Source organism: Branchiostoma floridae, chromosome 12 (assembly GCF_000003815.2).
Source record: "Branchiostoma floridae strain S238N-H82 chromosome 12, Bfl_VNyyK, whole genome shotgun sequence".
Classification (NCBI taxonomy): Eukaryota; Metazoa; Chordata; class Leptocardii; order Amphioxiformes; family Branchiostomatidae; genus Branchiostoma; species Branchiostoma floridae.
The window spans coordinates 6,548,614-6,573,732 of NC_049990.1; the positions used below are offsets into that span (position 1 = coordinate 6,548,614).

The 25,119-nt window shown below is 43.0% G+C and overlaps 1 protein-coding gene across 1 annotated transcript; it reads left to right on the plus strand.

Annotated features, from left to right (window-relative positions):
- Nucleotides 1-1,214: 1,214 nt before the first annotated feature.
- On the plus strand, nucleotides 1,215-24,536 carry LOC118427757 (allene oxide synthase-lipoxygenase protein-like). The gene is made up of 21 exons (XM_035837681.1): nucleotides 1,215-1,377; nucleotides 2,535-2,599; nucleotides 6,574-6,653; nucleotides 8,858-8,911; nucleotides 9,561-9,906; nucleotides 10,236-10,341; nucleotides 10,697-10,885; nucleotides 11,701-11,856; nucleotides 12,369-12,584; nucleotides 12,963-13,128; nucleotides 13,561-13,762; nucleotides 14,145-14,635; nucleotides 15,332-15,475; nucleotides 15,915-16,016; nucleotides 16,336-16,503; nucleotides 17,030-17,217; nucleotides 17,818-17,948; nucleotides 18,967-19,145; nucleotides 19,538-19,696; nucleotides 23,119-23,238; nucleotides 24,104-24,536. Exons 2-21 carry the CDS (start codon nucleotides 2,560-2,562, stop codon nucleotides 24,254-24,256), a joined length of 3,390 nt encoding a protein of 1,129 aa, XP_035693574.1. The 5' UTR covers nucleotides 1,215-1,377; nucleotides 2,535-2,559; the 3' UTR covers nucleotides 24,257-24,536.
- The last annotated feature ends 583 nt before the right edge of the window (nucleotides 24,537-25,119 follow it).

Consider the following 25,119-nt stretch of genomic DNA (forward strand, 5'->3'; position numbering starts at 1 on the left):
GTTTTCCCGATCGACCCAGGAGAAAACCTGCAAAATCATCTACAAATATGTTCTACCCATTCCTGTTACCACAGAGTGTGGCATTTTTGACGGCTGAAACCTGTCTATTTGGCAGTAACGTCTTATTTGGGAAGAAGACGTTATCATATTCTAGACATTAAAAAAATTCTTCTGACAAGAACGAACCATTTGCAAATCAAAACTTTAGACCAGACAAACCAGTTTAGTGCACATTTCCCCCAGTGTCATCTTAGAACACTGACAATCAGTTATACACCGTGAAAGTAGCAGTTCAAAAGCTTTAGCATGTTATGTAAGGCTGTTATGTAAAGCTGACACGGGTGGTGAGACAGTCCATACACAAAGCTGTCGGTGCCCGCAGGACTTTCTAGACACCAAACTGACGCTTTGAGGGTGAGGTCATTTCAGGTCACCGTACGGCCCATAAGTTTGTCTGGCGAAGGACGCAATAGATAAAAGCTTTGAAAGACTAGTCCATCACAAATTTTCAGAGGGGGTGGAGGCAGTAGAGGTTTTTTTACGCGTATCTCGTATTAATCCTATGTTTCTAAACAAATCAGTGATAAAAAGCTATTATCTGAAGGGTCATAAGATAGCTACTCTACCGTTGATGGTTGTGTATGAAGATTTGAATAGTTTTACCAGCGGGCAAAATATGCTTTATAACAGCTCCTTCATGAAACTTCGGAGTCGTAGATATCATACAGTCGGTTATACATTGAAAGTGTACTCAAGCACAATCTTAAACAATTGATTCCAACAAGAGCAATATGCCACCCACAAATCATGACCATAGCTTGTCAAGAACACGAGATATCAAAACTGGAAGTCCTGCTGCAGTGTCAAGGAAAGCCGTCAGGGGAGACAAAAATCATTTTTGATAGGACAAGACTTAGCCATGTACATTCAAAATTTTATAGCAACCGGCCCGTAGCTTTTTGAGTTATTCTGCTCAACAGAATACCTACCTAAGGCTACCAAAACATAACATCACATAAGAACCTGAAAACATAACTTCTTGACGAAGGTAGCAAGTCATCATTGCGGAAAAAGTTCATGTACGCGGCCATCTTGTTTTCGAACGTAAAACATTGCAGGTTAGACACACGCTGGAAGGTATGCCTGACACGTGCCCTAAGCACTTTTGTCTAATGACACACCCATTAACCTGTCGAACGAGATAGTATATTTACGTTGTGACGATGAAAACTGCTTGTCTCTCTACCTAGCCTATGTTATTACTAGGTTTGATTAAAGGGCCGTTGTCCGTTTCAGTTGACCTGGCTATCTGGGCCATAATGAACACTTCAAGATGATGTCAACCACGGTTAAAGCCCTGGATATTTGAAGACACAGGTATGCCCTTTGACTTATATAACATATACACGAGACTTAAGGGGATTATTGAATATTTGCATGGAAGTGTAGAATTGATCTTTAGAGTCGTGTTAAGAAGTAACACCTTTTACCAGCTAAGATGAAACTTTGGTGTTTCCCAATCTTCTCTACACGTTTTAGGACAGGGGTAGGTTAGTTGTGCGTATTCCAGTGGACCTAGAGAGTCACATACTCTAGAATAGGAAATATTCGCGGTGGTTTTATGTTCGTGGTTTTCGCGTTCAGCTCTTCACTGCAAACTTATATCCACCGCGAAATTTCCTGACACTCTTGTTCCCACCGTGAATTTGAAACCACCGCGAACACTACATATTCCTCGTAGCGCGAAATTAAATCCCAGCGAATATTTCCCCTTTCACAGTATGTTATGAAGGGGCATTGACTTGAATGTAAGACCCTAAAGGCATAATTACAATCTGGTGTTTCTAGTAGTCTAACACTTCGTTGTGCGACACGGTAAGATCACGTATTTGATCACTTATTTTGTGTAAGTGTAAGTTTAATCGATTGTATAAATAATGCATGGTAGATTTGTTTACACCTGAAGGACGGCTACAGCCACACGCAAAACTTAAGACTCGGTTAAAAGCAAAACAAGATGTCTGATTTCAATTTTCAGGGCTACGTACGTATTTCAAGGCTAACATGAGGTTCAAATATGCCACTCTCCTTGTAAACCTGGAGTAAGCAGTGTACGTAGCTGTGGTTGAATACCATTATCAATTCACGATTGAGGTCTTCATAAAAATCAATTTTCCCTAGGACTTAATCGTGGAACACGTTGCTACAAAGTACAGAGGCATCGTCACTAGATAGCCTTGCTTTAAACAACGCTTGCAGCTAGATTTGCAAAGGTTAGGTGTGACAGGTCGTTCAGTGTAGCCTAGCCAGCTGCTGCCGTGCCGCCTACCTTCGAAGCTGGTGTGTTACGCCGAAGAATGTTTTCACCGGCTATACAGATACATAAGATACATAGAATGTAGCACCATGTAATAAATGCACAGTACACTGCGCTAAGAATACAGACAGTTCTTTAAAAGTTCACATAGGCGTTAATGTTGACAACATCAAGACCATTTTATCTAATTGTGTCCTTTACTTGTGAATTTTGGCAGATTAAAGTCAGCTCCACAGTCAGCCATGACAACCGAGGTAGAAGCTGAGAAGAGAGGTTCATCATGTGAGTATCAATAAATATATGTCACGTTTTATTGATACATGCTCTGCTAAGTACTGATATAATAGACTTACCCTTAAGGTATCAATAACTTGACAGTTTCCATACTTTGGCCATGATATAATTATCACTATCGTTAATGTATTATTGTCTCTTCTTGTAGTGTCTTTAAATGACAGCTTTGCAAAGTTTGGTATCAATGCAAGACGCATGTTGATACGTAAGGTTATTTTAAAGCTAGTATGAATTAGTACAGATGGTAAGGAAATAAAATTGATAAATTATAGAACTCGGTCAATGTATTTTTCTACTTGCTTGCTACTGTTTATGATATTAAGGCAAAGCAACCTACTACACAAAACCTGATCCTTATGCCAGGCTACAAACTAAAATTGTACAGCACAACAGGAAAAAATAATTCAGTTCTACGTTATGTCCTCTAAAGCATGTTTGAGACTTACTTTACATGAACGTTAAAAAGCAGTCTCCATTTCAATGACTTCATGTGGAAGCAGTGCATGTCTCAGTTGAAGCAGCCTCTCTTCTATCTCTTCTGGAGCCGGTCTGGTATCTGGAAGATCGCGCCAACACCACCTCATCAGTCGGTACAAGTCCTCTGGACATCCCGGCGGCCTCTCCATCCGTCTTCCTTGCCTCAGAATCCCTATCATTTGAAGAAAGCTCAGCTGAATTTTGCCATCGTAGCAGGGATCTTTCCCCAGCGTGGCGATCTCCCACAGCAGCACGCCGAAGGACCAGACGTCGCTCTGACAGGTGTACTCGCCGGTCTCGATGGACTCCAGTGCCATCCACTTCAGCGGAAGGAGTTCATCAACACCTATACGGTTGCATCGGACATACTGAGTAGTGGCGTAGACATCTCTGGCTAGTCCAAAGTCAGCCAGCTTGGCCACGTCATCGGCAGTGATGAGGACGTTGCGAGCGGCCACGTCACGATGGGTGATTCTCAAGCGTTCCAGCTCTTGTAGAGCTCGCGCTATGTGGACTGCGTATCCAAGAAGGTGTCGAAGTAGTCCTTCCTCATTGATGTTCCCAAATTGTCGTAGGAAACCCAAGAGATCGCCTTTGGAGGCATATTCCAGAAGAATGTACTTCTCTTTAGACTTGGTGATGAGTCCCACAAGTCGAACAATGTTGGATTCACCATAATCGCCATCTCGTTGTTGGTGCACAGCTACCAAAATGGCTGCTTCTCTGTAAAAGTCTCGATAGGACTGCGAGTCCTCGACGCGAACTGTCTTGGCTGCAACGGCGAGCTTTCCCTTAGGTGTGCGCAGTTGTGCCTTTCTGACTTGCCCAAACATCCCTTCTCCTATCAGTGGACCAAGAGTAAGATGGCGGATCTTCTTCTCCCAACGTCCCAGCCAGCCCGGCTGTAGACTCTGTGCTAGATCCTGCTCCATTCTCCTCAGCTCGAAAAGTATCTTGTCCTCTTCGCCTGTGTCTGTCACCGAGCAAGCCATGATGCCCGTTTTGTAGAGTATGGTCATCACTATGGCAGCAAGTAAAACTAAAGAGCCCATCGGGACCAGACTTTCGAGCAGCGGTTCATCTGTGCTTGTCTCCGGTGTGCTTCGTGTGCTCCGAATCTGCTGACATAGCAAACCGAACCGACCGTGTTGACATGGTTTGCTACAATTCCTTCCGTACCACCCGGCAGTGCATTCGCACTTGCCGTTGCCATGGTTACAGCTCGCGCCATTTTGACAGCCACAGTTCCTTGCACAGTCTTTACCGTACATGCCATGGGGACATTTTGTCTGACACCTGGTTCCTGTCCATCCCGGCGGACAGACACAACCAGTCCAGCGGTCACAGCTGGCACCTTGTAGGCAACCACACACTTCATCACATCGATCACCTTTTCTTTTTGGAGCACAGTTGGTAACATTGAGCACAAACGTGGTGTTGAATGTGTTTCCCTGGGTGTCTCGGACCTGGCAGGTGTAGGGTCCGTTATTTGATGAGTTTATGTTCGGAACCAAAAAATCAATCTCATCAGCACCAAAGCTGACGTTCTTTGTTGCATTTGGATATATAAACGACGTGTATTCAACATCAACGTGGTGTGCCTTGCAATGAAATGTGACATCTGAAGAAATGTAGATATGTCGAGGATCGCTAGGTGTCGTCGTGATTGAGACGTCCTGTTTGGGAATGTCACAGGCGACGCCTCTCCAGCCGGGCGGACATTTGCAGGCACCGTTAAACCCGTGGCAGCGGGCACCGTTCTTACAGATACAGTTTTTATGACAACGTAAACCGTATTTTCCAACTGGGCAACCCACTGGATTTATGTCTATGTCCAAATATTCAAACGTTGCTGGTATTGTGATGCCATACTTTTGAATCGTAACTTCTATGTCCGGTGGCACGTGGCAAGTATACGATCCTGTTTTTGTTGTAGGAAATGACAAGGACCACATTACTACGATGTTGAGATCTCTGCGATCAACGAAAGATTCAGGAACATCCTTTCTCAAGGGATCAAGTGCCGGGGTGTCTTCCCACCACTTAAGATGATATAAATCCATAAAAATGCTAGGTAGTTTGGAATCAGAAGTGCATGTCAACTGGTATATGCCCTTGACCATCATGGCTTGCAGTGTTGTCTGGAAATCAGGGCGGGTGTCAAACGAAATCACACGGACGCTACAATCGCTGTTGTCTGTTTGCACCTGCCATTCGACAGGAGTTCTAACTTTCCAGAGGTCAGAGGTGTTACTATATGTCCGACTACCAATTACAATGTCTCCACTTGTTGTCAATACTTCTCCACCCACTTGTAATCGGAATAATAAATCTCCCGGCCCACCGATAGGCTTGACCGGAGTTTCACACGTCTCGTTATACACAGGAGGATAGCCCTCAACGTCACTCAACTCTACGTTAATGCTCGTGTTCCGATGAATTTTCAGCTGATATGTCGATTGTGCTGACCGGTCCAGTGGGTTGGAGACCACAATGTCACAGTTCTTTGTCACATGAAAGCGGCCGTGCGGATCTCCCTCCACTTTTGCACACGGAAGTTCCGCTCTTTCTCCAGTCAGGGTCCCTGGTAGGCTAAAAATGGTCTCTCCGACGGCGACGTTTTCTGGTACGGTAACGTTAAAGGTTGGACTTTCAGTAGAGACGCATAAGCACAGTTGCAAGCAGCATGTTACAACCAGTAATCTCAGAAAACCTGTTGCCATCTTTTAGAGTCTGTCCTGTATAGTAGCGGGAAGTTTGACAGCAAGAGGATCTGAATAACTTCTCTGAACGGTCGTGTTCTTATACACCTGGAGAGCGGAACCAATATTTGACTTTAGGTATTCATCAGGAGATGCAAATTTGCTATAGAGAGCTTACATAATACACTTCCTCATCAGGAGGTTCTTTATGAATCATGAATTACCCGCAGCAGTGCTTTAGTGCTTCTTCTTCTTTTTTTAAGTGCTGTTTTCCTATCAATGAAGTTTTTTTCAAAACTTTGAACAACTTCTGTTCTAAAGTAAAGGAACTGCACGAGGGTACATATTGTTTGTTCCCTCGCAGAGATCAAACAATTCGTATTCACGTGTACTAATACACAGGTCAATATTACGGTATTTTAAAGGGGAAATTGGGTCTATGTACCCGGTACCGTCTTACTGTTTTCCTACCGAACGTGACATATTCCAGGAAATGTACACTCACAACAGTGTTGGGGAGATCCCCTTAAAATACAGCGATAGAAATAACTCACGTCAGGTCTTTTTTTAAGCAATTGGAAGAATTCTTAGAATATCAAATGTTGTGACCAAAGGGGAGGAACACTATCTTGGCTGATCTGCTGCACGTAAAATGACGATTAATAGACAATCTTCTTTACGTTATAATGTGTGTAGGCATCGCAAAGGTTTAAATTCAAACAATATGAAAATGCCTGTACTTTCTGCCTTACTAGGATTGAGTATATCTTTCACTTCTTTTAGGGAAAAACGAATCCTGGAGAATCCTACAAGAGTATATTGGACACGAGGAGTTTCTTAAGAGGAGAAAAGAGTCAGTCAAGGTATTATAATGTTTAGCATCACGACCCTTCTCCTTTTATCGATTTAAACTGATAAAACATCTGCACATATTCCCATTAATCTTTACTAATCTTATCATATCTAAAATAAGCACTTTCACGGTGCTGAGTACCCATCTTGGAATTGTGGATAATATGTCAAAAGTGAAGGCCCCTAAATGCTTGTAAACAGTTTCTGTCTTCCAACATTGTCCCAATTTGTCCAGACGAGACTTATTTATGTGTCAGGGGCCTTCACCTTTCATGTGTTACCCATAATTCCTGTCGCTGTACCTACGTACTCGAAACCGCGGAGGTTCTTTGTCATTGAACATTGTCATTCAGTTTCAGTTTCAGTTTATTTATTTATCCAGGAAAATACATCGCCTATTGGCGTTTTTCAATACCTCCTGGGGGGCCGGGAGACCCCAACATAAAATAACACAAAATCACAACAACTGAATCAAAATTTAAATCAAAGGTCAAACTTAAATAACTAAACGTCAGGTGTCAACTATTTACAATACAAATAACTCAGGATAACTTAATATAATGATGGTAGTAATAATAACAATAATAACACATTCAGGCAGTGGATCAACTTAAAATCAAAGTAACGAAAAGTGGAATTTGCATATCAATGTGTCGCTGGTCGGGCAGTGTTTGTTTCAAAGTCGATTTGCAAATGAAAAATAACAGTCAGAAGAGAACATAAATGTCAGTCTTAGCATCAAAACATAATACAGAAATCAAACAAAAGGATCCACTGTGATATGACAGGAACTAAAGTTAAAATATATACAATCAGAATCCTTTAGTCCTGGTCATACAATCGTTTAAACTGTGACAGTGTCCTCGCAGATCTTAATTGGGACGACAGGGAATTCCAGAGCACCGCCCCTGAGTATGAAAAGGCTTTCTTTCTATATTCAGATTTAGCTTTAGGCAGCAGGAGTCCACCTTGTGATCTAAGACGGGTATTATGTGTGTGTATTTCTGAGAGTTGGGAGAACAATGCAGTAAGATGGGGAGGGGTCATGCCGTTAAGTGCCTTGAAAACGAGCGTTGCCTTACTTCTTTTATGTACATCAACTATTTGGACCCATCCAAGACTACGTAAGACGTTTGATGTAGAAGTATGGCGATCGTACCCCATGATCACGCGACCAGCTCTAGTTTGGAGTTTCTGTAGTTTATCCAGACTTCCTTTGCCCCCTTGATCCCAGACAGTGCTGCAATACTGTATGTGTGGGAGAAATAGGGCTTTGTAAATTGTGAGCAGCGCCTCTCTATCCAGGTAGTGTTTAAGGTACTTCATTATTCCGATTATTTGAGCTAGCTTCTTGTTAAGATGATCACAGTGATCATGCCACTTTAACATGTTGTCAATAATGACTCCAAGATACTTGAATTTATCAACTTGGTCAAGAGTAGTGCCAGCTAAAGTAATATCTAATTCAGTGTTAATGTCGTTTGCTCTTGACGAACCCACTAACATCGTTTTACATTTCGTGGGGTTTAACGACAATTTGTTAGCCGCAAACCACTGGGAAAGTCTGGCTGAGTCGCTCTGGATGGCCTGCTCAATTGCCTGTACATTGCGTGCCGCGAAGTAAATTATCGTATCGTCGGCATACAGTGCAATCTTACAGAGTTGCATGCAATTTGGTAAGTCATTCACATATATGATAAACAGAAGTGGGCCTAATATTGACCCTTGAGGGACTCCGCAGGTGACATTGATAGCTGAGGATAGAACTGAGTTAATGCATGTATGTTGTATCCTCCCAGTCAAGTATGACTGGAACCATTTGCAAGCCATGTCATCTGCACCGTATTGTTGGAGTTTACGTACCATTATGTTGTGGTCAAGGGTATCGAAAGCTCGAGACAGGTCACAAAATACCACTCCGGTTAATTCCCTCTTGTCAATAGAGCTTACCCACTCCTCAATCACCGAGTGAAGCGCTGTCTCACAAGAGTGTTTCTTTCTGAACCCAGACTGGTACTGTGTTAAGAGTCTATTTTGGGTCAGATACTGATATAGTTGATTGTGGACAGCTCTTTCAAGTATTTTGGATACCCCAGATAAGAGTGATACAGGGCGATAGTTGCCAGGATTTGTTTTGTCTCCTTTCTTATGGATTGGGACGATTTTGGACTGCTTCCAACTTTCATTGATTTGTTATCCCTTCTACATCTGACAGAAAAGTGACAGCTTTGCGGAGAAGGAACGGGCGCCTGCTGAGAACGTCAAGTCAGTGAGTACCACGTCTTTTGGTCGGAAAGCTAAACGTCCAAGACACAGAATCTTAACCAGGAGTGATAGTAAATGACGTTGTTTGTGTCTCCCTTTATACTATTACACTGTATTATGTATATTGTATTGTATTGTATTGTATTGCCTTTTATGGTATTGTATTGTGAGGTCCCGTGTCTGGGGAGAGCCATACCCCAGGCACGTTAAAGAACCCCCACACGTGCGATGGTGCGGTGTGCGTTGGTGCAAATCCTTCTGTCGAGAGTTGGTGATTCACTACAAATCACCCGGATGGAGGCCTGGCGAACCTCTGTCTCTTATCAGCCATACGGTGATTAACATCATTCACCCGGACGGGAGACCTGTCGCATCCCCGTCTTGTAATTAGCCAGCGAAAGGGTATGTCACCCCGTAAGGGGCGGTATAACCCTGTCGTTTGTAAGCACGTCGACCGATGATGGTGATGATTGTATTGTATCCTACATATACTAGTAGATTATTAGGATTTTTAGTTTTGATTAGCTTAAAAACCAGTTTTGGGCTCCGTGTCCTTAGCAGCATAAAATGTAAAATGAATCTGTGTGTTTGTGTGCTAGTTTGCTAACTACATACTTTTCCAATTGAGATTATGATTACCATTCTTCTCTTAGTCTTTTCAGACCTTAGTCCCAGTAAAGCCACTACTAAAGCAGCCGGATAAGGCGGCACTGCAGACCAAGCTTCAGAAGCTGAAGCTCTCCGCCGTTGCAGGGACCGCGACCGCCGCCAGGCGGGCCTTCCACGCTCCGGGTATCGGTGCCTCGGGGTTCGCTGTAGTGGTCGACAACGTGAAGTTTCCCGAGACCGACTTCTTCCGTCCCCGCACCGTGTTTCCCGTCCGCTTGCGGCACTCCAACTGCTGGAGCGCCGACGACGCCGCGGCCGACATCCGGGGCGCCGCCATCAAGTTTGGCGATACGGACGGGGACAGCTGTTTTGAGCTGGTCATGGATACAGGTTAGCTCACACTGACTAAATCTTTTAAATGACATTCGCGCGCGCATTGATTTTCGCCTATCCTCAAAACAATTGCAACGACAAATGGTCACATGTGACCCAACAGTATCCTAGCCTGCTTATGCTTGCCAGAGGATCTGTCCTCCAGGGTAAGGGGCAAATGGTCAGGACATGGGGCCACAGCACCCTTGTTCCTCTCTTTGAACATAATTGAAATACATACTGTTCAAAACTTACCACAGTCTTTTGATAATAAAACATGACTGTATAACTACCAGATATCAAATTCAAATATATGGACAGTTTGCATTTGACGTTTTTTATTCTAGGCACGATGGCGCCATTTTGGAACCTACCTTCTTACGAAGAGTACGTAACAGCGATGAAGGGCGGGCCGGAAAAGCTGCAGGAATGGTGCTGGAAAGCTCCAATGAAGTAAGGCTGTATCTATCGAAGAGATAATGTTAGTTTAGATAAGAGAGGTGTCTACGCATGTACAGAGTCTATATTTTCGATGTGTCTAGAATGATGTAATAGAGAATTATGTTTCGATGTAACTAAAGCAGACCATAATATAGACATACAACGGTTAGCACGTCTATGTAATGCTCTGTTTTTATTCAAATGTCTTACCCTACACAGAGAGAGCAACATGCTACTTTAAACGTAACGGACATACAAAACGACAGAGGCAGACAGAAAACTAAAACTTCTGACTGTGTAACATTTGCTTAGAGATTTGAAAGTTTGTTTACCTGCCGGTTTATATACATCCAATCTCTATTACCAGTTACTATACCCTGGTGGACGGTCTACGCAGGGCGCCCGACTCCTACTTCCAGCTGGTCTACAGCTCCCAGACCTGCTTCACCTTCAAGGCGAAGGACAACGTGCCGCGCTACGCCAAGTTCAGGATGATCCCGACTAACAGTGAACCGGAGTCCGGACTGTTGAGTCTGGACGAACAGAGACAAGCATGGTGAGTACTAGTACTTTAAGATGGGTTCCGTACACGTGCGTATAGATTCAAGTCCGCAAGAGGTCCGTTTAAATTCGTAGCCTCTACCTACTACCAGGCTCCACAGGTCGCTGAAAAATTAGACAAATATAGACAGATAACATGCCAAAGGAGTCGCAAACCACACTCCTCGGACAGCTAACTCCTCTAGCATGGTATGTACCTATATTCGTACAATTTGTACTATTTTTCCAACGACCTGTGGAGCCTGGTGAAAACTAAGACTTCCATAAGGACCTCACACGTACTTGAATATACACTCACGTGTGAATCCAACTTTAGCTGGTGCGATACGCCAAAGGTCGGTTACAGTGCGAACACATTCGTCACAAGTCGTCGTACGATTTTGATGTCATATGTTTTTCCAGCAGACTACGACAGACCCAACCATAAGGATCTATGACAGCCTTTTCTCTAACAAGACTTTTAGATTTTGTACTAAATATGCACGGCGATCGTACGATGGATGTTATCGGGCAGTTAGTAGACCTGCCTATGCTCCAGGGCTAGGAGTCTATGGTCTTATGGCCGAATACGTAAAAATGGAGCAGTATGACAATACCCATGAAAGCTCCTTGCAAAACCACATACTGCTACCCCTAGTGACTGTGAATAAAGTTCCTGTGTGCGCAGCCATTTTGTTTTCGAACTCTTGTCCGAGAGCATGCTGGGTAGGCGAAAATGCTGTAATAAAACTACTTGGAACATGAACGTATGTTGTCATAAACCGCTTCATACATGAATAACGACTATTATTTTGGCACGTATCTGACTAGGAACACGACACGGCTGCCAGAGGAAGAACGTCCCCAGAACTATCTCCGACTTGAATATGTAGAACGACTGGTGAAATCTTCCATCCAATACCGTCTGCAGCTGCAGCTGCACACCAAGAAGGCATCCGACACAGCTAGCACCTGCAACCCACACAGGTAAGCACATACGCAGGTACGCAATTTTTAATAAGTCACATTACAGCAATTTCAGATACGTTTGGAAATAAAAGTGACGGTATGACATTGGCTTCAACAAGTCGTGTTTTTTACTACAACGAAAAAATACTTATTTGCTTTACTGAAATATAGGACCCTTTCAATGATTTTACTTCTTGATGAAGGTTCAACCAACAACAAGTCATAAGGATAGCTAGTTGGGAAGAACACATTTCTATAGTTTTTGTTAGATGTACAGAAGTGGAACAACCACAAAAGTTCTACAATTACTTTCAAATTTAGGCAAATAAAGACATATGTAGCGTTCACGAAAGGGAGATTGCATCATAGACACAAACGTTTAATGTTGACTGTCTTCATTGCTTTCGGTTTGTCATGCTTTTACATAAAGAACAGCGTAGATATTGCTTCACTGTAAAGAGCTGCTTAATAATGCATTATGGTTTGTAACCGTTACAATTGTTGAACTTAAAAGTTTGACTCCTTTACAGGTGTTGGGCACCCTTGGACCATCCGTGGTATGACGTTGCTGACGTCATCATTACCACCCTCCTGACCGACAACGTCACGGCCAGGACCAGCTTCCACGTCGCCAACCTGCCGTCATGTTTGAGTCTGATCGAACCCGAGTCCGTGTTCGACTACAACAGCATCAACTACATCCGGGCCAAAGTTTACCCGGCGGCACATGCAGCTAGACTCGCAAAGTACGTCGTCTTCGATAAGGAGTTTAATGGTTCTAATGTGGCATGGTCTGTTTACAACTTAGGGCGCGGTTACAAAGGTCGTGTGGTCGTCGTACGATTGCTAACTAAGTGTGAATCAAGTATAACATAAAGAAACACGGAGATCTGAATTAAATCAAAGCAGTGACCTAAAAGATAATGAAGAGGGGTCAGAGGTCATAAAAATTATGTAACACAAATTGAAAGATTGTACAGTAATGTGACTACAACTATACTGGGATAGCGTAAATAAAAAAAACATCAAATTATTATAACAATAATTACATAACTAAGTGGGTGGAACTGGCAAGAAAATGAGCACGGAATACTATTCACGGAAGTGATCGTATTGTGTTCCAGGCTGAAAGGACAGCGTCCTCTCCGAGGTCCGATAGAGTACGAGACTCAACCCTACAGCGTGGAGATGCGCCTGGGGTCGAAGCAGGGCATGCTGGGACTGAAGAGGCACCTGAAAGTAGTCTTGACCGGACCTCATAGACGCACGGAGCCCACAAGTTTTTCAGAGGTTGCGTTCGAATTCCCTTTCAAACTCGTGATACGATATTCGATTAGAAAATATATCACAATACACGCCACAGTTCATTTCGGCTTCCTTTTGGAGATTATGCACCATCTTTAGCGACAGTCCTGACCTTCAAAGGAATAATCATGAAGCAAATAACAATTTTAGTTGTAAACACAGGCCCTTCATCTATGAGTACCATATGCCTTTTGACTGTCACCAGATATAAAATACACCCAGGTGTAAAATAGGCTGGCTTTGGTTGGGGAGGTAAAAGGCGGTGGAAGGAGAGAGATGGGCTCCGCCTTCCTATACCGTGTGCTAGACACAGTGGATAACAACCAGATGCCCTTACGGCATCATCAAATAAGGCTATGCGAGTAACTTTCTCTCGCCTTTGATTGTTTACCTTTATCTTAACTTTTATACCTCTAGGGCTACAAGACGGGAAACTCCCAGGTGTTCTCCATGACTGCCATAGATGTGGGTGAGGTGCTGATGGTGACCATCTATAACGAGGGCGGGCAGGCGTGGTACATGGAGAGCATCGTGGTGGAGGAGGTCCGGCGGGGAAGGTCCAGGGAGTTCCCGGCGCACAGATGGGTTAACGACATGGTCATGGTGCGGAGGGGGAAAGGTATATGTACATCTAATATATCAGCTATTTCCAGTGGGTATCTGTATTCAGGTGGTCCAGTGTACTCTCCAAGCAGATCCTACCATAGCCATAAGATAGTATCAAAGCTGACCAAAGGTAGCCGGCTATTTAAAAAGGGAGTCAGACGGTTCCCATTCACACTCCTAGGCCCAGCTTTTGATACTATCTTCTGCTACCGGTATACCCTAGGATCTGCTTGGAGATTAGGTTCGGTGGTTTTGAACCTACCTACAGCTGTAAGCACAAGTTGTCATTCTTTTATGAGCTGGTATTAGATACTTTAATAGTACTATCGGAAACTCCCAATGAATGCAAAGAAGGGTTTTAGAGAACTTCACACTTTATTGTATTCTTCTCTCAGCCTCCTTACTAGCTACAAGCTACGCGGGGTTGGACATTCTTCTTGGCCAGCGCTTATTCGAACTGCAAGAGCGTCGGAGACACTTCCGGTGGCAGCACTCTGATGCAGGTTTTCCCGGAAGGTTGGCTGCTGGCAGCGTCAAAGAACTACCCCCAGAGGTTCGTCCCAGCGAGAGCATGTTACAGAAACTGTCAGGGATAACCGAAAAGCTTGCGCTGCCGCAAATCTGTCTCAACAGCCCTTGTCTCATGAAGAAAGACAAGGTGGAGAACTTTGTCGAGTTCAAGAAGATGGTTCCGGAGAATGTTTACGATCGGCAACGACTGATCAAGCACTGGAAGTCAGACGTGGTGTTCGGGAGACAGTTTCTGAGCGGGTTCAATCCCCTGACGCTGCGCCGATGCCGAAAGCTCCCGGAGACGTTTGCGAGGAAGATTGATGAGATCGATCAGCTGCTGCCCGATGGAACGTACTTATTGAAAGAGATAGAGGTGAGACTAATAAGGTCTAGTGCTACTAAGGCCTTCACTCTGAAACCGAATTAGATTTAAATTTGAAATGGATTGCTGTTTCGGTTCTCCATCGAATGAGATAAGAATGTTTCAAATAATGTTGGATTGCCGTAGAATGCGGTCATACTACAGTTAGAGTAAACTTGCCGTTCGATATGCCTTAACTTCAAATGCACATTGAAAGTTTTGAGCATTACAAAAACATTCAGGACGGCCCCAACAATGGGCAAAAAATATCTGGAACGCAGTAAATTTTTTTAGAATGCACTAAGAATACCCAGGAATATGCATAGAATCTCCATTCTGACGGCATTCCGCGGCTGATTCCGCCTAATTCTCATGTGAATGGGCTTTAATCAACGACCTTTGTTTATCGTCCTGCGTTCTTACCTTCTCCCTTAGTTGGCGCTGGCCAACCGTCAACCAATCAGAAACGTCAGCTGTTGGAGTGAGAGTTATCAGCCAATCGCGTCGCCTCTTGACCGTAGGCGGCGACGTGATTGGCTGATGACGGTTGGCCAAAGCTAATGCAGCGAGGAGCACTGGTCAGAGGTAGATACGCATTAACGTTGCTTGACATATGCCAGCGGAAGGCTTGACATGGGAGCATAGAGAAAACGTGACACTTTTCATTCATTGTCCTCTAACATTTTCTGTCTCCACTCCATTTCCCAGGCCGGGCACGTGTACATGGCGGACTATGGTGTACTGGGCGGTCTCCGGGGCAACATCAGCGGCCGAGACGTCTTCCACCTAGCCGCACCAACCGCGCTGTTTCATCTAAATCCGGCCGGAGACATGATTCCACTGGCCATACAGGTGGGGTATTAAAAAAAGAAATTTGTTCTGTGTGACATTCATCCTTTCATGCCAGCCAATCGCGTCGCCACCTGTAACCTATGGACTGAGTTTGGTAGATGCTATATGTATTAACATCGTGCTTCATTGAATTAAAAAACAGCGTATAGCCGCCATGTTGGTGGGTTGGCCAGATCCAAGATGGCGAACACACAATGATACTATCAGTGGCCTTGCCCTCTCTAAACATGCAGCAGAGGCAAAAGTACTAATGTTTAGTGAAAGGAAAATCACCTACGTTCTCCAAATACCACGTCATGATTAGTCTACAATGTATAACACACCAACATGGCTTACTAATAAATTGATAACATTTTCATGTCAGGAGAGGAGAGGAAAGACGTGTCTATTTGTTTGTTTACTCATTTATCAGTTTGTTTGTTTGTATGTTTTTGTTTAGTTATACCAGAAACCAGGCCCCCACACAACCATCTGGACCCCCGCAGACCCCCAGTGCGACTGGATGCTCGCCAAGATGTTTCTGCGCAACGCGGATGCGCAGGTATGAGTGCATGAATTGCTAGTCGTCATTTTACATTTTTAACATGTGTGCAGCCAATTCCTTGTCAAGGTTTCCTTCAAGATCTCTGAGATCAACTTTTACCAAATAAAGTCTACTTGTGCTCGAACTTATTTGGAAAAAACTCCAGGAAAAACGTTTGACAACACATAGGTGATTCACTGTTTTAGGAATGAAAGTTTATGCAACCCATTATGCCAGACATTTTTCCGCTTTCCAATTAGAAATAAGATCTAGAAATTTGGCGTTCACAGCCTCAGGCACTGCGAGCCCTTTCAAAACTCTGCACTGTTTTTCTCAGGTCCATCTGTTTGTTTCTCTCTTCCTCAAAACGAATCTACTGAACGAGACGTTTGCCGTCGCCACCTATCGACAGCTTCCGTCAGCGAACCCTGTCTTCAAACTACTGGCTCCCCATCTGCGGGGCGTCTTCGCCGCTAATATCATCGCGAGAAGAGAAATGCTAGAGGTTTTTGTTTCACCTTTTATACGTATTATAGCTCCCGAGTCTCTTTTGTCCTCTGCGCAGAGGACAGAAGAGACTCGGCAGCTATACTACGTCTGGATACCAGGCTACTTTTAACTAATCAATCAATAAATCAATAAATTAATAAATTAATCAATCAGCCAATTAACCAATCAATAATTTGACGCACGAAATAGCGAGTGAGATTTATAAGAGAAAAGCGGACATAAATTACCCAATATGCATTATTTGAGACGTTATCTATATTCATCTACGGAAGTAGAATGCGTTTGAAATAAGACGAATCTGAATTTTTTTATAGAAGTACATGCATGACCGTTATCATCTCCGAGTTAAGTTATGATGACAACTCATGACGTTATGGACAGATTGCTAGATTGCTATAATGCGTGATGTACACTTTCATAGTAAGGGCTTTACATTATGAAGAACCCAAGTTGGAACCCAAGCGGTCTCTTCAAAAACTACATGTCACAGTATCCTTATTGTATTTTTCATTGCCGCACAGGAATGGTCTGTTATTGATGACGTCTACTCCCTCGGGCCGAAGGGACGGCGGACACTGATCGCCAGAGCGTTCTCAAAATTCACGTGGCGAGAACTGGTCCTCCCGGCCTGGCTACACGACCGTGGCCTGGACAAACTGCCGGAGTTTGTATACCGTGACGACGCCATGAAACTCTGGCGCGCCAGCAGGTGATACAAAAAAAAATATTCTACCGCAAGAAACAAGTCGGTTCGCGGTTTAAACTGCGTATGCGTGAGGCTAAAGGTGACGGCCTCTAACTTGTAAAAGTTCTTATCTAGACAGTGCTTGACAAATATTCAGACGTGTTTCATTTATATCACAGGGGTCTTCAACTTTGATATGTTGCAACAATGCATCACACTGCTAGTTTCGGCTAATTTCTAGATGATGTATCAACTAATTCCCAAGCAGATGTTGAGGTGGACGTTCGTAGCGTGCATTTTAACATCTGGCCTTTTCTGTTAGACTGTCTGAGGCCCAGCAATCATAAAACGTTATAACGTTACAATTTTCGACCTTCAGATGCTTGGAGATTAAATATCAACGTCTTTAAGTAACCAAATCTTCCAGGTATCATTTATATGGAAAATGACGGATATTACTTATGAGAGAAAAAAGTAATTGAATTTTTGGCCATCTCTGCTTTATCGATATCCTTCTTCAGCTTCGAATAACCAACCACTCAAAAACATGTGACCTGAAAAAGATAGGAACATTACAGCTGAGTAATAATTTTTCTGCTTAATTTTTGCCAAATCTATCTGCAGAGCGTTTGTCGACCGCGTGGTGTCGCTGTACTACGAGTCAGAGGAAGACATTGCCACAGACCTGGAGTTGCAGGCGTGGATCAAAGATCTCCATGACAACGGTTTCAACTGGGAGAAAGACTATCCCTCAAGTATGACGTGTTACCAAGTCATTGATAACGTTATATGTGGATATACTCTAGACATTCGATTTCTCTTTATCTCCATATATGCATGTCTGTTACGTACAGTTCGGGCGAATGTGAAAACTATATTGTTTTCACCTGCGGTTATGGGCGCTGCCATCTTAGAATGTGACGTCTTGTGAGCGCCATCTTGTTTTCGTTTCCGCTTGTTGGCGTCACACCCATGTCAACCACAACTGTTCTACTAGTTTCTTTGCCTAAACATCTACTGTGAATTATTCTTTTATAAAAAAAACATGGTTCGTTAGCCAAGAATGAAATGTTGCCATCTATTCAAAATTGATTCGGGCGTCGTTGAAGAGGTTCATCAGTCACGTATAGGGCTGGGTATCGGTACAGCGTACCGGTACAAAACCGTTTTTTCTTATTGGACCAGTCCAGAAAAACCGGACCTGAAAAAATTAGGTGGACCGGATGTTGGACCGATTAGAAAAACAGATTATTTTATCAGTCATTCACATGTTTTGGTGCTTGCAGGTGGAAGAAAATAACAAGAGTGAAGTAGAGGAGAGTTTATAGTAAATTTCTACCAAGTTTTACAGCCAATCGTACAGGTGCAGTTAGCATTGTAGGATTTTAAAACGCCAGTGTAAGTCTAATACTCCACCAAACAGATTTCTTTGTAGTGAAATGGACCATGGTATGAGTCATACTGCATCAGGTCCAGGTTCAGGTCCGGACCTGGACCTGATCCTTTGGACCTGAACCGGACCTGGACCTGAATTTTCTGTACCGGTACCCAGCCCTAGTCACGTATGTTTACAGTTACTATCAATTTTCTTCGAACAGTGACTATTCATTAAAGGTACAGAACGTACCTCCAAATTTTCGATGTCTATCAGTACATCTTGGATGTCATCCATATAATCAAATATCCATATAACCATATAATCATGGCCTTATGAGATTCGCCAAAACTCTAGATATTTCACAGATGCGTGAGATCTTTTCTTTCTTATTGCAGAAGTTCCAAGCCAACTCACCACTCAGACTGACCTGGTGGATCTGGTCACCGCCATCATGTTCAACTGTTCGGTACAGCGCCGCGCACTGACTGCCGGGATGTGTGACATAGCCACCTTCATTCCCAACGTCCCTTTCGCCATGAGGGCCCCTCCTCCAACCAGAGAGGCTAGCGCTGAGGTCTGTTATTTATTTTTGTTATAATCATTTAGTTTTTTTCTTTACCAGCCAGAATTTGTGTAAAACGTCTACTTCGCACATTTATTGTAAGAATATTTGTTTTAATTAAAAACTATCTTGAAAGTTTGTCGATTAAGGTTAGACATCCAGGTAAAACGATTCGTCACAAAGCAGTTGCTCAGGCAACTAAATATGATTTTGAAGTCAGACGTTTCAGATAGAATTCACTATTTTTCGTCAGCAGCAGTAGTGTTGACAATTTATATGGTACACATGACGATTTTCACACAAGCAGTGCGCAATGTCACTGTACTAGCTGTAGACAACGTTATAACGTTACATTTGCTGCTTTCATCCGTGGCGTAAACCTGTAGCTTTGTATGTTTTTTTAGCCAAGTCGCGAAGGTCTGCCCATTAGCTCTGACGACGAACAGGAAGAGGGTCTGACGAGAGCGACCAAACAACAGCTTCTTTCCACTCTACCAGACAGGGACACCGCTAGGAAACAGATAGCCCTGGCCACGGCCATGTCAAAAGTCACCGACAAGGGGGTAAGCCTCCCTTTTCCATACTTTCCAAGCAGACGCTTTTTCTAAACGTTTTTAGGCTTTTTACCTCCATGGAAAATAGAGGTATAGTTTTTAGTGTGTCTATGTGTGTGTGTCTGTCTGTCTGTCTGTCTGTCTGTCTGTGTGTGTGTCCGGATATTTGTGGTCAGCATAACTTTAGAACCTCTGAATGGATTGTAATGATATTTGGTATGTGGGTAGGTGTTTGGAAGACCAAGGTCAAAGTGGATTTTGGGCCCCTTGGTGTGTGACCTTGGTACTGCAGCAGAACTTCGATTTTTTGTATCTTTTGACCTGAACATAATACAGTGCAAAGAAAGTGCAAATTATGCAAATTTGGAAAATCTATATTTCCAATATTTTCCATTATAGGACTCAAATACATGTAACAGGTAATTTGTGGCAGGTAGAAGATTACCAGATACCAATTATGCAAATAAGCCGCTAATTTGCATAATAAATGTGAAAGTGTCCTAATTCATCTAAGTACATGTAGTAAATGATTGGATTGTCAACATTTTAACCTGTGTAAGTTATCTAAAGGTGTGCATAACCAAGCATAAATTATGCAGATGTGCAAGTCATTTGCAAAATCATAATATTTCATGGCCACTCCCAACACACATAGTCACAGCACCTACACTTGATTCCTTCAAGACGGGGCTGGCCCAGCACATGGGCCTCCTCAACCCATTGATATAACTTGATCTGTTTAGTGTGGCCGACACTTCACAATGTTTTTCACTTTTTGTCCCCGTTTATTGATTGCACCTATTGTTCTTAGGCACCACCACCGGCCACACTACCGCGCACCTCCCTGGCCGGGATACCCCGTAGTGTGTTTTGGCCAGTATTGATATAGATAGATAGATATAGATAGATAGATGGAGGTATGAGGTCTCTAAACTCTTGTTTTAACCGGCTTTCTATGTTGTACCGTTTTGATGATGTCTCGCCGGAGTCTAAACTCTGCTTGGAGAGTACCTTTTCACTACGGGGTGATTGCCGGGCGAAAGGGTAAAGGTCACGATTATAAGAATGCACCCAGGATCCACTTTGAGTTCTAGCCTGGAGTTCTGGGAAATGTAAATGGTACACGGGTGCATCTTATCGTATTTTATGACGCCCTTCATGATGCTGTGCTTTCCTTTAGCGTGTCTTGACATTTCTTAGCATTTCCCAAGGCCGTTTAATTATAAGGCGGTAACCCTAGAGGTGTAATTAAGGAAGCTATATATAGACGGGTTTTACAGCGAGCCATTTATTTCTCGACTTATCAATCGATTCGATGGCACCTCGGGAGACTCTTGCATTTTCTAATGATGGTTATTACATTCCTGAATGATAATTGCAGTGACAAAGCGCCATATGTGAGCGATATGCTTTTATGATGCTTATTTGCTGCATTCCTCTTGAGGTAAAAACGCGGCTAAGGAAAAACGCCACACTTTGATAGCATAGTTTGAATAATCACCGTAGACAAGGCGGTTTACCTCCGAAGAGGTATTGTTTTCGGTTGTGTCTGCTAATTCGCACTTGACTCAATATCATTTTGGTGGATTTATATGAGTTTTAAAAGGTGGGTAGTTATTGAATGGCCAAAAAATAGCGTCCCTTTAGCAGTATTTGCCAACATTGTAGCATTACAGGTGTGTACCCCTTCCCGAAAGTAATGTGGTATAGCTAATAGACAGCGCTAGCTGTTCTGTCCCAATAATGTAGGCCAATGGGTTTTGGACACCTGGCGTGGATTGGGACTTGTTGAGCATCGACTGTTATAATTAGTCTCTACTGATTACTATAGGGAGAATAATTTGCCAGGGGAGTGTTGCGACCAAAGGACTTGGTCGGCCGCGGAGGGGAAACATGGACCTTATCGTGAACTGGCTCCCCTGGCCAATTTCCCAATTTTTGGGGGGTCGAATTCTACGATCCCCGTACCCGTGCAGGAAGGCCTGGTGGAGGCTATCGCATAATAAGGCAAAGGCTATCACGGTAATAATGAATGATCAAAAATTCACAGAGACATGGATGGGACCTTTGATTTCTTGTTACATGATATTGTACGGTTCACATATGACAAATAGTGTCACAAGTAAACGGACACAAATCAGGAAAAAAACGGAACGTGGGAATGTCAGCTGCGGAGCCCCCTGTTGGAAATTGGTCATCTGATCGACGTCCAAAAGAACTCTGATTTCCCGACGGGGCTACGTTATTACGTTAGGAATAATCATTTAACGTTAGTATGAGACGACCAACAAATATGTCCGGCCTTAAAATGTTCTAACTGCGCACGAGGTGACGTCACAGATTAGATGACGATCTGATTGGCTGTGATCGATGATGATTCATTTGCATCCCGAGCCTAGAACAATTGTCTTGAGATTGGAAAGGAAATAAAACGTTGGATGGCGAAATAAAACAGACTTGTGGGTGGAATTGAAGCATTTAATTAGATGTGAACCCAAACTATTGAACAGAGCAGCTCAACGGTAGTTGTACCACAATTTGATACTCTGCTCAAAGGTCACTGTCTTTTTGGCGACGTCTTAGCTACGGAAGCATTTAAGTTAACCATTTCTCTTCGAATCTTGTGATGAAGCAATGCCGTGAAGTACCAGTACTAATGGCAGCATCCAAGGAAATTTATTTACTTATTTAGTTATGTATTCTTTTACCAGACAGAGTAAGCTTCCATCAGTGACTAGCACTGCTATCAAACCGTAAACAAAACACTGCAATGTGCAGTACTGCCATATATCATATGGTCAAAAGTTGCACTTCGGGGTGGCTCGTTATGACTTGTATGACACAATGATTTATAGAGACGCACTTGCATGCTGTACAATGACGTTAACAACATTGTGCAATAACACGTACATGCAAAAAAACTGGAACACTCTCCCTACTGCTACGCACACAGCCACCTCCACTGCTTTCTTCAAAAGAAAACTGTGGGAATGTTTAGGCGACCCTTACACATAGTCATACACGCGTATATACAGACCCTGACCTCTCATAGCAAATATTGTTGTTGACAAGTGATGTTATATATTCCATTATAGATAATATGTATGTCATCCTACACAATATATATAAATGTTCTTTTTTTGTTTTCATTCCTATCCTTTATGAACTTAGAAAATTGTTATTGATAAGTATCCTGTCCAAGTTGAAGTTTTTAATTGTCATTCAACACGACACATTGCTCACCTCGAAATTTCACTCGCACATTCGTCGACCTTTGTCAGGAGTGGTGTCACGTGTTCAGAGTACTTGAATCACCACTCCTGACGGAGGTCGACGGATGTGCGAATGAACTTTCGAGGTGTGCAATTTGTTGTGTTGACTGACAGTTTAAAAATCCATTTAAGCGTTATGTCATTGTGTTCCTCCACCAGCCGATGCTAGGTGAGTACCCCGGGCGCTACTTCACCGATGAGCCGACACAAGCCGCCATCTCTGACTTCCGCCGAACCCTCAAACAAATATCCCGCCTCATCCAACAGAGGAACAGAAACGTAGGTTCAAAACCGTTCTCGTGTGTAAACAACTATTTTAAACTGTTATAAGCCACTTCGTTGTTTAAAAAGTGCATGCGAGAGGTCAAAGATGAATGCCAATAGCTTACTAACAAGCCTTGTGTAGACCATGCGTAACTCAATGCATGTCCAGAAATGCTTTGATAATGTCTTAGTCGCCTCCAACTTTGAAATATTCCCAAAAATATTTCATACTGCGCATGCTCAATTGATACCATGAACCAGTTTATTGTGGACATGGAGTCACATGCAGTTTATTACCCCTATTTCACTTAATATCCACTTTGTTAATGTATACCATTCAGTATCATTATCATCATTGTACTTTCATACATGTATTTTTGCAATTAGCCTTCGGGCATGAGCTTGCAATAAAGATTTATTATGACTACTTCCATTGCTTTTAAGCAGAAAAAACGATAAAAATAATTCGTACAAAATCTGTCTAAAGAACAATTGTCCCTGCTGAATAGTTCCTGTTAACTGTGAAAAATACAGGTTTAGCGAAAAAGCAATTTAAGGAAACGCTTGTTGTTGTTTGATATCTGCATGTGACTCCATGTCCACAATCAAGTGTCGAATCAACGGACTGATCCTAAATGTCCATCGCAATTAGCAGTCCAACCAATGGCAACTTGGAATTTAAGCGGTTCCACAAACGAGAGACTGGCAGTATTTGCGTCAAATATTTACATTTTCACGTTTTGTTTTAAATTTCTAAGATTTGAAGGCTGTGGTCTATGTCATCTGTCTATTGTTGTTACTTCCCCGACATCCTCGACTACGGAGAAACAGCCATGATGATGATGACTGTTGTTACCTCCATTTCCTATTCTTTGTCCAGGCGAGGGGCATAGTTGCACAAGAACTTGTCGTGTCCTTTGAGGGAGCCTTCAGTGAAATCCCCAAGGTGGCAAAGAGAAATACCGAAGTGCATCGTGCCGTGCCTTACGAGTATCTGCTGCCCGAACACATACCCGCCAGTATCGGCCCGTAATGTACATTGTATATATGTTTCATATTGCGATAAGATAGCATCGGTGGAGATCGTAATCGAAGTCTCTGTTGGCATAGGGTGCAACAAGTGTGTCAGGATGGTCTCCCATCCTATCAATACATTAATCCTCAGTGACATGATCGAAGATGAAAACATCCGGCTGTCTGTAAGAATATGCATCCATATGTACGCAGGAAAATGATACCAGCCTCCGATTGAAATATCAGAGTAATGACAGAGATCCTGATTGCAATCTATGATGAGAGAGAATCAGCGGCTATATTATCATTCTGCCAGATTTCAATCTCTTTCCTGACATTTGTATGTTTAATGTTATAGAACTGTTGACGCACACGTACACACACACTCGCGAACGCACACACATACATTACCATCTCAGGATCTCCCTAGCTTGAGCAAGCACCTTACTACAGCAAAACGATTGAAATGGATGGAAAAGGCTCTACACCTGAGGCGTAGCTAAAAAGATTTTGGCAAGTTCACAGTTACTGCATTTCTTTTCATATATATTTCATATCTACTTCATATTTTACAAATTGTTTCAGCCTGGCAGCCATGGGGTAAATTGAGTAACGACATTGTAACAGAGTCATAGAATTGGGTTTCCATTGCATACAATTAAGGTAATACAGGTAAGAAATGTTATTAGCGTGAAGAATTGCAAGAGAAATAGGCATCAAAACTTTGGTTATTAGGTCAAGGTCGACCTCACCTCCAGACTCAAGGATTGGCTGTCTGACTCGCTTCCTTTGTAATTCAATAATATCTGGAATGATATTTATGGCTGAGATGTTATGATTATACATATAATGCTATGATCTATTACAGAGAATATTACTGTA

Bases quoted from the DNA above. Each gene is read 5' to 3' on its own strand.
- LOC118427757 (XM_035837681.1), top strand. From the start codon at position 2,560: ATGACAACCGAGGTAGAAGCTGAGAAGAGAGGTTCATCAT. The intron at 16,504-17,029 runs GTTTTTGTTTCA...ATTGCCGCACAG, and splicing joins CGAGAAGAGAAATGCTAGAG to GAATGGTCTGTTATTGATGA. The intron at 17,949-18,966 runs GTATGACGTGTT...TTCTTATTGCAG, and splicing joins GGAGAAAGACTATCCCTCAA to AAGTTCCAAGCCAACTCACC.